Source organism: Phoxinus phoxinus (genome assembly GCF_949152265.1).
Source record: "Phoxinus phoxinus genome assembly, chromosome: 10".
Classification (NCBI taxonomy): Eukaryota; Metazoa; Chordata; class Actinopteri; order Cypriniformes; family Leuciscidae; genus Phoxinus; species Phoxinus phoxinus.
Window position 1 is genome coordinate 18,944,304 of NC_136885.1, and position 14,321 is coordinate 18,958,624.

Below are 14,321 nucleotides of genomic sequence, written 5' to 3' on the forward strand. Positions count from 1 at the left end.
TTTAAGCGTAGTTGCCTTGCGCTGGAGGCGGTCATATGCAAACGCTGGTACGTCACTTCGTACCGTGACGTCACTTCTTACCATGGATCCAGAACGAGCTGTATTTAGAGCTTGATTAAATAAATGATTCGTTTATAATGGGGAGGACGTCTTAAGCTATGAAACTTGCAGGACGTTTTAATGGTACAAAGACCTCTTATATACTAAAAGATCAAGGCAAATTTGGTTTCTCATGTCATGACCCCTTTAAGCAAATTCAATTCCTTCTAAAATTGTATTACCAGCTTAGAAATGTAAGTGAAGATTAATTGGAAAATGTCTTGCTATGGGGTCAATTATAGAGGAGTGTCCACGATAAACAAAAGAAAAGAAAAATCTAGTTTAAAACACATGTCCTAGGTTCTTAGAAAATGCCTACTCTTTGTGTTTATGTTGGTTTCATATGGTTTTGAAAATCCTTCCTATCATTTTCAAGAAAAGTATGCATTTAATTATTCTAATACATGCGTAATCGTCAACTAATATGTTTCCTTAGACCTTAAAAATATTATTATTAATTTATAAATATCAAGTTTTTGGATAGGCACATAACATGATATTTCAGAATTTGTACTAAACACATGCCTCAACAATCATAATGTTTCCGGTTTTCTTTCTGCATATTGGTTGTACCACAACATTTTTTAAACAGTTTTGTTAAAATATTTTTTGGTCACATCATGTAGATTAGGGTACAATTCTCACAATAAACAAAATATTAACTATGACTTTTGGCTCAATAAACTCATACTTACTGCTTATTAAGTTAGTAGGGTAGTTGTTAATTTTAGGTATTGGGTAGGATTAAGGGATGTAGAATAAGGTCATGCAGAATAAGGCATTAATATGTGCTTTATAAGTATAATAAACAGCCAATTTCCTGTTAATATGCTTGCTATAAGCAAGTTAATAATGAGAATTGGACCTAAACTAAAGTGTTAAATTATAATAGAAAAATAAAAATATTGTAAGAAATAATAAAATATTGTTAAAAGTTACATTAATGTAAATACAGAACGAAAAACATGCTCATTATAGAAGCAGAATCGTTAAACCAATGTATGGATTTTATGTAAATGTTTGATGTATTTAAAAAAAAAAATATATATATATATATAATTGTCATTGGTCCTGTTGATTTAATGACAGTCACACTCAAGCTGCATAAACTTCACAAGTTTGTGCAAAACTTGTTCCATGTTATGTTAAAAGAAACCAGCCAATGAAAGGGTCAGTGTTAAAGGTACTTCCTGTAAAGTCTAGTTTGTTTTAAAAGCACGACTCTTTAGTAGTTATCTCTCCGGTTTCATCCACAAATGCTCTTGTATGCACACACACACATACCGACTCAAACTACAACTTGAATTTAGATCGGACACACTGATCCCTTGTTTTCAGCTACAGGATCGAGCTTAAACAATTAAAAAGACAGACACATTGTTACGCTTTCTTTGAAGTGAACAATAGACAAACACACTCACACACACCGTATCAGGGTAGGGGTGGGTTCGTGAAGTTTGACACAAAGGCTCTGTGCTGTGTATACACTCTCATGCTTGAACAATGCTCCATTGTCCTTGTCAGCAATGCTGTAATTTATGTAAAGATACTTTTCCCCCCTTTCTGTCTCTTCCTCGTTTTCCCACCCTCTCTTAGGCCTTTGTTGTCCCACTCCTTCTTTCAAGGAGACTCCTTCCTCTTTTTCTACACTCTCTCCCTTTTGACTACTATACTTCAACTTATAAGACTCCATCATGCCACGCTTTCGTGTTCTTAGTTTACTTGAGGGACTTTCGCACCGGGTAGTTAAAGGAACTGTTATAGGAACTAGCCACCAGAGCGGTCCCCTGAGAACCTCTTTCCCCTAGGGCTAGTTTTCTGTTTGCGTTCACACTGCCAGTAGATACTCTAAAGTATCTCTAAAGTAAGCTGGCCAACAGTGAAGTCATTTAAGTGAGGCATTCAACAACTGGAAGATAGAGGACGCCGTGATTGGCTGTGAAGTGGCTGGACCTCGGCATCGGCCCTTTGCAGTTTGCAATTGGTGATAGGCTAAAGAAAAATGTCACGTCGCATTATTGGAAAAAAAATTTCAGTTGATGTCACAAAAGCAAAGTGCAAACTTTGCGTGGGAGTAATACTGGTGAAGAAGTCTCAAACCCCAGTCAATTATTCTCTATACAGAAAGTGAAAGTAAAAAAGGAGTTTTTGGCATCTGACGCTGCATTAATGGTGCATATTCTCTCAGAGACAACGAGAGATAAATCTACGTCAACATAAGCTTATAATGGTATAAGTGTTCAGACGTATTATATCTTATATACAGGTTATATTTTAAGACTTTTAATAGATATAGATGCATAATAGATGCATAATAGATGCATAATAGATGCATAATAGATGCATAATAGATGCATAATAGATGCATAATAGATGCATAATAGATGCATAATAGATGCATAATAGATGCATAATAGATGCATAATAGATGCATAATAGATGCATAATAGATGCATAATAGATGCATAATAGATGCATAATAGACCTAAATGTTTTTTTTTTAAATCAATTTAGTAGTAAGATAATCAATCTAAACTTTTATTATCCACACAGTGTCAGTTATGTGGTGGTGAGCTATTAAATTATTGTGGGGCAAGTTAATTGTAATAGGAATTTGATAATAAAAGTACGCCTACCCTATACACTCTAAAAAATGCTGGGTTGTTTTAACCCAATTTTGGGTCAAATATGGACAAACCCAGCCATTGGGTTAAATGTTTAAATTGCATTTTTGATCCAACGTTTGGGTTCGTCCATATTGGGTTAAAACAACCCAGCATTTTTTTGAGTGTAATAATAATAATAATAAAAAATAATATTAATAAAAATAATTTAATACATAAATATATCATTGATATCATTAGCTGATGCTTTTGACAATATCTCTAAATACACGATCGGCACAACCCGGTATGGGGGTTTATCGTGCATATTTCACACGTACACTGTAAAAAAAGATTAGTTGACTCAACTTAACTAAGTCAAGTCATCTTGTTGCTTTTAGTTAATTTGAGTCAAATTATAGTGTCAAGTTTATTACACTTCAAAACACGAATTGATGCATAAACTTGACACTATAAGTTGACTCAAATTAACTCAGTCAAAGCAACAATAAGACTTGACTTAGTTAAGTTGAGTCAACTAATCTTTTTTTTACAGTGTATATCATGAGCAGTCAAGTTGCAGCTCGACGATTGGACCGTATTGTGTAAGCATATACACCGTGAGCTTTGGCTTTACATTGCATGCAATCTACTTATACAGTTTGAGGTTGGTAACCTTGCTAAAATCGCACAGTGTATGCCTGCCTTTAGTTTGTGGAGTAAGAGTGTTGACATGGCTTTTTAAAAATGGCGGGTGCTATTAGGTTTGGCTAATCAACGTAAGTCACTGGTAGTTCTGTGCTGGGTTAGACCCTCCTTTGAAGTAAGAGATCATTTATTCACCCTGTGACGGTCACGAATTGACCACACATTTAACATGGACTTGAGTTAATAAATGCACTCACACACAGAAACGGTTTACTGACATAAGAGTTTACTATGATTATCGATCGAAATGAGTGAATGAAATACCTGTTGACTTTATGCAGAATTGTTTGTCCCATAATTTTAGAGGTCCGATGGGGAAACGGTGGCGTAAATCTTTGGTTCCGCTAAGGATTGGAATCTACCACTTATTGAGCATGGGTGTTTCAGGGACAACACGGCCGAGTTGATTCTGTTTTTTTCTGTTCAATATATTGTAAATTATATGTTGCATAAGAGAGTAGATTATCTATTTTGCACAAAATGTTTCTTCTAGACTCTATATTTATGGGAAAATGTGTAAAGTGTTGTATGTGAGTTTGTCCCTCCCCATGGGGTAATGGTGCTGGCCGCCAATATAAATGTGCTTGTCTGTGTTTAATGGAGTTAGTCTGTGAGAGTGTCTGAGATAATTGGGCCACACATTTTTTTTGGTGCCCATTACTGGGTTCCTATTACACCCCCCAAAATATGTTCCTTTAACTAAAATCGTTCCTGTGGTGCGAACACGACCAAAAAAGCAGGCACTTCCGACAATAGTTATAGGAATCCATATGAAAACGAAATATCCTTTGATATTCTTAAAATGACTCGCTTTCCATTATTGGCTGAATCATGCTATTTCTTTAGAATAGCATTTCTGATTGTGGCACATTTATTGAATATGGTAAATTCCCAAAGTAACTATTTTAAAAGCAACTACTATTATCTAACATAAAATTAATTTAGTACTGAAAAGCTAGTTCAAAACACATCAAATGTCTGTAAAAAAATTCTGGGTTGTTTTAACCCAATTTTGGGTCAAATATGGACGAACTCAAACATTAGGTTAAAAATATACTTTGTACATTTAACCCAATGGCGGCTGGGTTTGTCCGTATTTGACCCAAAATTGGGTTAAAACAACCCAGCATTTTTTAGAGTGTACCCTCATTGTGAATTTGGTCTCGACCTTCTGGATTGCATCCAACAACTAGAACGTACATTTCCAGAAGAAAATGTGAATGGTGCTTGCAGTGGCAAAACTCACCATTCGGTTGCTAGAGTGTGGTACATGATTGCATACGAGCCAACAACCATGTCTGTACGATGTTCTGCTGCTGATATATGGCTTATTCATGTTGTTCGGTTGGTTGCTAGGGTGTTCTGGGTGGTTACTAGGGTGTTTTGGGTGGTTGCTAGGCAGTTGCTAGGGTGTTCTAGGTGGTTGCTATGGTGTTGCTAAGGAGTTCTGAGGTGTTTTGGGTGGTTGCTAGGGAGTTCTAGGGTATTTTGGGTGGTTGCTAGAGTGTTATGTGTGGTTGCTATGGTGTTGCTAGGGAGTTCTGAGGTATTTTTGGTGGTTGCTAGGGTGTTATGGGTGGTTGCTAGGGTGTTCTAAGGTGTTTTGGGTGGTTGCTATGGTGTTGCTAGGGAGTTATGAAGTATTTTGGGTGGTTGCTATGGTGTTGCTAGGGAGTTCTAAGGTATTTTGGGTGGTTGCTAGGGTGTTATGGGTGGTTCCTAGGGTGTTTTAAGGTGTTTGGGTGGTTGCTATGGTGTTGCTAGGGAGTTCTAATGTATTTTGGGTGGTTGCTAGGGTGTTGCTAGGGAGTTCTAAGGTATTTTGAGTGGTTGTGTTATTAAACGAGTGCATTATAATGAGTATAGCCTATGGTTGCTAGGGTGCTGTAACTGGTTGCTATGGTGTTACTAGGTGGTTGGTAGTTTTCACAGATGGTTACTATGGGGTTAGGGCTAAGGTTGAGTGAGTTTTTATAGAGTATTTAAAATCTCTATTAAACGAGTGCATTATAATGAGTGCACGAGGCCTGCGGCCTCGTGCCTATAGCCTATGGTTGCTGTTCTGGGTGGTTGCTAGGCGGTTGCTAGGCAGTTGCTAGGGTGTTCTGGGTGGTTGCTAGGGCACCACAGATGGTTACTATGGGGTTAGGACTAAGGTAACGAGTGCATTATAATGAGTGCACGAGGCCTGCGGCCTCGTGCCTATAGCTTATGGTTGCTAGGGTGCTGTAACTGGTTGCTATGGTGTGGCTATGAAGATTTTAGGCCATTCTGGGTGGTTGCTAGGTGGTTGCTAGGCAGTTTCTAGGGTGTTCTGGGTGGTTTCTAGGGTGTTCTGGGTGGTTGCTAGGCAGTTGCTAGGGTGTTCTGGGTGGTTGCTAGGGCACCACAGATGGTTACTATGGGGTTAGGGCTAAGGTTAGGCACGAGGCCTGCGGCCTCGTGCCTATGAGTGAGTTTTTATAGAGTATTTAAAATCTCTATTAAACGAGTGCATTATAATGAGTGCACGAGGCCGCAGGCCTCGTGCCTATAGCCTATGGTTGCTAGGGTGCTGTAACTGGTTGCTATGGTGTGGCTATGAAGATTTTAGGCCATTACTTATTGGCTGCTTGATAATATAAATCCTCTGAGGGAGAGAGAGGGGGAGACATGCAGGGGTGTCAGGCCCTTTGTGTCTGTGTGTGTGAAAAATGACAGTTGGGATTTGAATTTCTGAAAATTCCGCAATGTTAAGTCAATGGGACTTTTTTGGCCGCTTTTTCGTCCGCTGCGCGAACATCGTACACCCGATCGCTTAGAAAAGATATAGCACACCTCTCCTCAATGGGCCGGTCGATTTGACACCTCACTCAGGGGTCTGCGACAAACGGTGCGGGGCGAGTTTCGCGCCGAACTTTTGTGTGGAAGAAGAATAATAAGTATGAGCAATAACACTAATGTTGCTTTGCCTATAGGCAAGCACCATTAATTAAAATAAACCAAAATCGTAATTTTGACCCAAATGATGATTATATCATAAGAACTATATATATATATATATATATATTTAAATCAACAGGAAACTATTCTTTCATAACCATTTAATTTCCAAAACCCTGATCATTTAGACTAGATTTTGTGCACAGCCTTTTTTTCAGCATTACAAAAGACATAACACTGCTTACAACTGTAACAGTGTAGCAACGCTTGCGAATCTCATGTAAAATGAATAGGAAAAAAAAAATAGCCCCTATATTTAGTTTGACCTCCTGAGGTTAACGTCTAAAGGTTAAAGGGATGGTTCACTTTAAAATTAAAATTCTGTCATCATTTACTCACCCTCAAGTTGTTTCAAACCTGTATTAATTTATTTATTCTGCTGAACACAAAGAAAGATATTTTGAAGAATGTCAGTAACCAAACAGTAGTCTGTACCCATTGACTTCCATAGTATTTTTTTTTCCTACTATGGAAGTCAATGGGTACAGAATGTACGGACCATTGGTCCATTTGGTCACGGACCATTGGTAAAAAAGGAATAAATAAAAACATATACATACATGTTATTAATTTTTCACTTCAATTCTAGAGTTTCAGGCTTTTTTTGCAAAATACTCATTAAAATGCCTTGTGTGGCTTCCTACCCAGAGAGAGAGAGAGCAAGAGAGAGAGAGCAAGAGAAAGAAATAAGAGGAGGGAATTGAAGAGCTTTGGCCTGAAACCAAAGCTGTAAAAAACAGGAAAACTGTCATGTAATTTTATGGCCACAGACCATCTTTCCTTCCTTTTTGGGCTTCATGTAGAACAGGCGAGAAGGATGAGGGCGGAGCCAAAGGCAAGAAAAGGAGCAGCACTTTCACTTATGTTCTCATAAATATACATAAAAAAATAAAAAACACACACGAAAGATACACAAGCAGATAAACACAAAAAACACATACCAACTTCTGCTCACCAGGTAGCAACTACTGTAGATTAAAGGTGTACATATTTTTTTTAGATTCCACACTACCATTCAAAATTGTGGGGTCAGTATACGTTTTTTTTTTTTTTTTTTTTTTAAAGCTAGGGTAATCCTGTTCAGAATTTTTTTTTTATATACTGGGTAAAATGGTCCTTCCATTTTGATAGTAGTCAATACATTATGTGTTCAGAAAAAGGAATGAAAAAAATCTGACCTCTGTAGCAGCTGTAGGACAGTAAAAACTCTAACCAATCACTGCCATTCGGTGCGAATGTAAAGAACCAATCAGATGCCTTCATGTCTTGTGCCCGAGCACCACTGCGTGCACAGCAGTGATGTATAAACAACCCGCACCCGACCGACGTTTTCAACTAACCCGCCCGCAACTCGGACCGCAAAAAAAAAGAAAGAAAATATTGTACCCGACCCGCTTCCTGACCCACGTTTTTTAAAGTAGCTATAGTAAATAAATGCTCATCGCGTCATGGGTCATAGACGGAGGAACTAGGGGTGCATATTTTTCAGAATGCTGTATGATAGTGTTTTGTAATAAAGGCTTGATTTATTCATTTATTTCGTTTCATTTTCTTAACAATTAAGATGCTGCATGTGTTTATCCAGTCTAATCGAAGTGTGCGTCTCTCCCCTGACTTTCCCAAAAAGACAAAAATCCCGCCCCCTCTCAAAAAAATCCCAATGCTAACAGTAGCTTCTCTGTCAGTGTAAGCCAGTTGCGTTACAGGTCGTAGGTATGCAGCTGACTCCAAATGTGGATGCGCGTTCATGTTTGTGGGGGAGCGTAGCTTTGGACGGAGCACTGACAGGAGGGGGTGGAGCTTAGAAGAGGTGCCACTTTCAAATCTGGCTATAGCTCTCCAACATTACCTACCCTAGCTTTAAGAAATGAATGCTTTTATTCAGCAAGGATTAATTAAATTGATCAAAAGTGACAGTAAATACATTTATAATGTTACAAAAGATTTCCATTTCAAATAAATGCTGTATTTCGCTTACTTTCTATTCAAAGAATTAAAAAAAAAAGGATCACAAAACTCACATAGTCGCAAAACACTGCATAGTCTTCACTGTATAAAATATACAAATATATAATAGCTACATAAATATAATTAATCTTTTGCAACAAAAGTGATTTTCTATTTGTCTTTTGTTGGTTTTATTAACATTGATGACAAAGTGACAGCAACCTAAATACCTGCTGCTGTCTAAGGCTATGTTTACACGGAAACGATCTGAAGACAAAACGCAAAAGTGGCGTTGCGTTATCACTTTTTATTCTGCGTTTAGACGAGCGTTATGAAAGGGGGGGGAATCTGCGTGCAAATGGTGACGCAAAAGTGTGTGAAATTCTATGTAGTATGCACTCCAGGCGGCTAGGTGGCAATGTGAAGCACTGAAAGTGAAAGAGACGCTGACACTGTTTTTCATATTTAATACGGTAAAGCTGCTGCTTTAACCCTCGGTGCTCTTCGCGTGTCGCTCAAAAGTGACAAAAAAAAAATGTCAATGAAATTAATGCTAGATTTTAGTTTGATAATGTTTTGTTATTTTCCTGTAGGCTACTAGCGCATGCCTGTGACGTAAATGCGTACGCAACGAGAGCAGATCGGTGCCTTCACTGTCTAGCAAACTTTTGCGTTTTTACCCTTTAGATGGGAACGGGTGGAGCGTTTTTAAGATTTCCACTCTGGAGGGTGGTTTCACTTTTTTGCGTTTTTAAGCCCCAAAAACGGCGTCGTCGTCTAAACGAAAGGCACATCCGATAAAATATTTGTACGTATTCACCCGAGAGCGTTCTCGTGTAAACAGGGCCTAAGACCAAATGCACTGCTCCAATATAATGATACGCATGTGTTCCTTTCTCAATTGCTTAGGTTCACTTAAGACAACAGATACTCGCCAACACGTAGCCTAGAAATCCAGACCTAAATCTGAAAGATTAATGGTCTGGTGTCGATTAATGAAAATCGGGCGGCACCAAGCATGCATTTGAAAATCTCACTGCACGCAATTGGCTAACACTACGACCAGTCACAGTAATACACTGGGTGATGTATCACTAAGCCCCATACGTTTAGCTACCAGTGGAGTAGTACTGGGAAGTTCTGTCACAGTGTCTGGTTTGTGTATTCCTGGTGTCCACTAGAGGTCCTCTTCCCCACTGTGTCATCCACTTTATGAACTGTATTCCCCACAACCCTTGTCTGTACCAATCACTGTTCATTGCACTCAGCTGTTCACTGTCATCATTGTTCCCAGCTGTTCCTTGTTTCATTGTTAGTTCTGTGTGTGTATATATACCCTGGTTGTTTCAGTGTTTGTCACAGAGTCCTTGTCTATTATCACACCACTTCCGAGTACTGCTTTGTTGCCTGTTTTGTACTGTTTTATGTTTTGGATTGCTTCTTTGGTTTTGACCCCTGCCTGGACTGTTTATGATTACGGATTACCCTAATAAACTGCTTATGGATCTAACCCCTGTTTCCCGTGTGTGGATCGTGACAAGTTCGGATAATTTTACTGACTCGGATCTTTGAATCTCGTTCAGTAAAATGAACTAATCTTTTTTTCAAGTAATTTCGTTCATTTCAGCATAATATAATAAAAATGTCATGTTAAATAGCCTGTAGGAAACTTTTTCCTTCGTCAAAGCAGAGACCAGGAGACGTTGGGATCGCGTTCAAACAGAAGTTATTCTTTATTGAGGACTCTTCGCTGTGCGTTGCTGTAGGTCGTCCAACAGTCTAACTAAGGGAACGTTTCCTTGCAATTTATATACATTTAGGGGCAGGGATTTATATTGGGATGAGAACAAAGCATGTAAAGGAAGTATACAGGTTTTGGAACCTGTCCTAGACTGAGAGGGTTACCAATCCTAATCCATCATCATACGCCGAGACGCGAGAACAGGACAGGCAGGATTCTCTTGCTGAAACAGGAGCTCCAAGAGCCATTAAGAGTTTCAGTAATCTGACAAATACAGAAAACAAGACTGGCCGGACTCTCTTGCTGGAAAACTTTCACAGCTGATCTAAACATTTAGTCTCTTAACTTTTGCAGTTTCATAAATTAAGGCGAGACACGGCAGGCAAAAACAGTTTTTTTTTTTTCAATGGTCAATTTTGAGATTTTGGGCTATTTGTCTTCAATAGTCTTCTTTTAGACTTGCGGTGAAAAAAAGTCCAAAATACACATTTAGGTCTTTATTTTACTACACTTTGTCTATTTGCGTCTGTAGATTTCTCAGAAATTCAACAAAAGTTGGCGTTCTAAATCAACACGCTGCTCCGCGATCTCTGTCTGCTTCCTTTAATCTCACACACCGCTGGAAAGCTCTCTCTCTCCTGTACAATGCTGTTGGATCCAAATATGGTCATTTCCTTTTTTTATCAGCAACCAATCGTGAAAGTACAATGGGCATTTAACTCTAAAAGCGAAATCTCATTGGCTGATAATTTCTGACAACGTGATTCGTTCAGATGTATCACGTGACGTGCTCTAAAATTTAGATGTGTGTTTTTGACTGTTTTTCTGTTCAGTTAAAGGTCATAAATGCTGTGTTTATAAGTTTTGATGTGATTTAGATGGTTTGTATTGTTGTTGCTAATGATTTGATGAGATATTGTGTCTGTAAATAGTTGTTTCCACTAAAAAAAGTAGGAATTTTTACATTACAAATCTTTAAATGCCTTTTTCTCAAAATTAGTTTGTCATTCTCCAGTGACACATCTCAGCCTATGTAGCACCTATGTACACCAAACTTTCCAGTTATACACTTAGCAGTATTCTGAAGATATGTTCAGAAGGATTTGTTAATAAATCATTCCTGGCCTGATTTATGTGACATTTTAATCAATAAAATATGGCGAAAATCGATTTAAGGCTATGGACAGTATATTTTGATTTCCTATGAAAGCATATATCCTGAAATCCCTCTGAACATATTTTTTCATCTTGTGTGTAATCAAAATTAAAAAAGAATTTTGCACCTGGCTTTATCATATGTTCAGATCTATCTACCGAAAATATATGCAAAATTGCGCATATTTAATGAGATAATGCCTAATTTGCATAATTAAACGTACAAATTTCAAAAACTTGTAGTACATTTTTTTTATGAACTTGTGCAAGTAATCAACTGAGGAAGTTTCATGGTGATATCTATTATTGACAGGACTTAACACATGCAAACTTTCACAATATGATGGTTAAACTTTGCAATTTAATCCACAAATCACATGCACTCCGAACCGTGGGGCCTGGTCCGTATGGATAAACTACAATCCATTACTCCCCTAAAAACTGTATCAAGCAAAGCAAATCAGCATTTAGAACGAATTCTGAAGGATCATGTGACACTGAAGACTGAGAGAATGACTTCTGAAATTTTAGCTTTGCCATCACAACAATAAATGACAATTTTAAAATTAATTAAAATAGAAAACAGTTGTTTTAAATAGTAATAATATTTCACAATATAACGGGTTTATTACTGTATTTTTTATCAAATAAATTTAGCCTTGATGATAACAGACTTTTCAAAAACATAAGTAGTCTTACCAGCCAAAAATGTTAATAATAATAGTGTAAACTATAGGCTGTATCCTATAGTTTAAGGTTTATTTAGTGTAAATGTATATATTTAGTGTAAATGTATATATTCACTGTTATGTTGTCACCCAGATTGACATTTCTGTGTATGCTCTCCAACACTGCAGCTCACTTACAGCTATAGTAGTAATGGTGCCCGGGCAGGAATTCAAAGCCCAAGGAGAAGGGTGTGAAGCGCTGGATCTTTTCAGAGAATCTGACAGGGCCATAGGGAGCGTACGGCTGGTTACACTCCCATCTCTTAATGGCCTCTTTAGTCTCCACGCAGCCCTTGAACTGGCTCTCAGCCACCAGGTAGAGAGCCAGACTCTCCACAGGTCCACTCGACTGGTGGCCAGCAGGATAGTGGGGACACAGTATATCCAGATAATCACTCAGATTGACCTGGACAGAGTAATCATCTCCTGTTAACCTGAGAGCAAGAGAGAGAGAGGGGGAATATTAGAGGGTGTATTTCTATCATGAGAGAAATTCATGGCCACAATCACTAAAAATGGCATTCTTCCAAGTCCACAGAACAGATTTCAGATGTGTCAGCAAGATCTGCACTGAATCATGCTTGGATCGGCGCTCGCTTGGCCGCTTCTTGGAATATTATTAAGAGTTAGCAGTCAGTCACTGCTGAGAAACAAATATTTTAACATGACAAAAATTTAGTTAGTACCTGATCATACAGATAGAAGGATGCAGCGAAAATGTGAATTGTAAAATATAGATTAATGCTAGGCAAGCTAAATGAAGCAAGTTTTATGTTACTCGAGTGATACTGCACAGTAACACTGAAAGGAAAGAGAAACCCTGAGGATTTCAGCAGGTCAAAACATTCAACAGCACCAGATACGGACCATGGCTCTCAATAACAGCTTCATGCTAATTAGTGAGAGATTCATTCTTCTTCAACACACACAAAGTCAAAAGTCAAGTTGCACTAATGGGGGAAGAATTAGCATAGAATGGCCCTCGGGGGTTTAAAAAAAAAAAAAAAAAAAAAAAATCACTTTCCCATTTGTTTACACACTGTTGACTTTAAGAAGGAAGGAAGGAAGGAAGGAAGGAAGGAAGGAAGGAAGGAAGGAAGGAAGGAAGGAAGGAAGGAAGGAAGGAAGGAAGGAAGGAAGGAAGGAAGGAAGGAAGGAAGGAAGGAAGGAAGGAAGGAAGGAAGGAAGGAAGGAAGGAAGGAAGGAAGGAAGGAAGGAAGGAAGGAAGGAAGGAAGGAAGGAAGGAAGGAAGGAAGGAAGGAAGGAAAAAAAGTTTATAGCCAAGTTTACACGTTCTGAAGAAGTGCCGATGAACTACAGACTGAGGAAAAACAGGTGAGAACCAGAGCAAAGGAGCAGCGGAGATGAAGTGAGACAGGAAGTGAGGGGCTCAGAGAGAGAAGGGTTACAGAGAGGAGAGACAGGCACATGGAGGGAGGTAAAGAAAGGGTTCTATTTTAATTAGTGGCCCTAGAGAGAGTTTGGCGGGAGACAGCGAGAAGACAAGATGGATTTTAATTGGTCTTTCTTCACTGCAAACGTGCGTGTGTGCCAGAGAATGAACCGAGCGAGGGATGAGAACAGGCCACGGAGGAGAAGAAGAGGAGACAGGATGTGAGAGCAAGGCGGCCGGTCCAGGTCTGTCACCGGGAGTCTTTTGTGAAGAAGTGACAGAGCGAAGGAGGCAGAGGAAGTCTGAGAAGGAAAGAAGGGAGGAGGAGAACACACATGGGCAGAAAAACAAGGAGGGGGCTTATCCTGAGTTAAGTGGGTGGACAGAGAGACGACGGAAAAAGGCTAATGAAAGACTCCAGACCAGAGACAGAAAGAGCAAGGGAGCCAAACAGATTGAGGCAGATGGAGTGCAGAGGGAGAAACTGAGAAAGTTAGAGAGTAAACTATAGGTACCCGACCCACAGTCTATGCCCTAGTTAAGAAATTACCTCAATACCTGTGGTGTAAACTCACTACAGAAGCCAGAAAACACAAGATGTGGTGTGGCTGAGGTCATCTTTCCATGAGCTTTCATATCAAACCATCAACAGTGATTCAAGATAAAGATCATCTCTTCATCAAACTATTGTATCATATTCCATCCAAGATCTGACAGCATGTGTCATATTTACAAATACTGCAAGCTTGGCCAGTGATGAGACATCTATAAGTTGCTAATTAGCTGTCAAGCTAATGTAATTTTCATCAAGTAGGCCCATTTGAAGGGACCATCATCATGTTGTGACCGTTTATGGTGTCACAGTTGAATAAATGAACACTGGACCAGAACAAATGTTTGTTTGACCTTTTCTCTTGTTTTTCACAGGATAATACATTAAGAATCTAATCCGAGGATCAGTTTTC

General features: G+C 38.7%; 1 protein-coding gene across 1 annotated transcript in view; it reads right to left on the reverse strand.

The window, feature by feature from the left end:
- efna4 (ephrin A4) overlaps nucleotides 1-14,321 on the reverse strand; it is a 53,487-nt gene that overhangs the window by 13,217 nt on the left and 25,949 nt on the right. Inside the window, exon 2 of the mRNA XM_079627037.1 lies at nucleotides 12,102-12,397. Within this exon, the coding sequence (XP_079483163.1) occupies nucleotides 12,102-12,397 (296 nt within the window). The remainder of the gene's footprint in view (nucleotides 1-12,101; nucleotides 12,398-14,321) is intronic.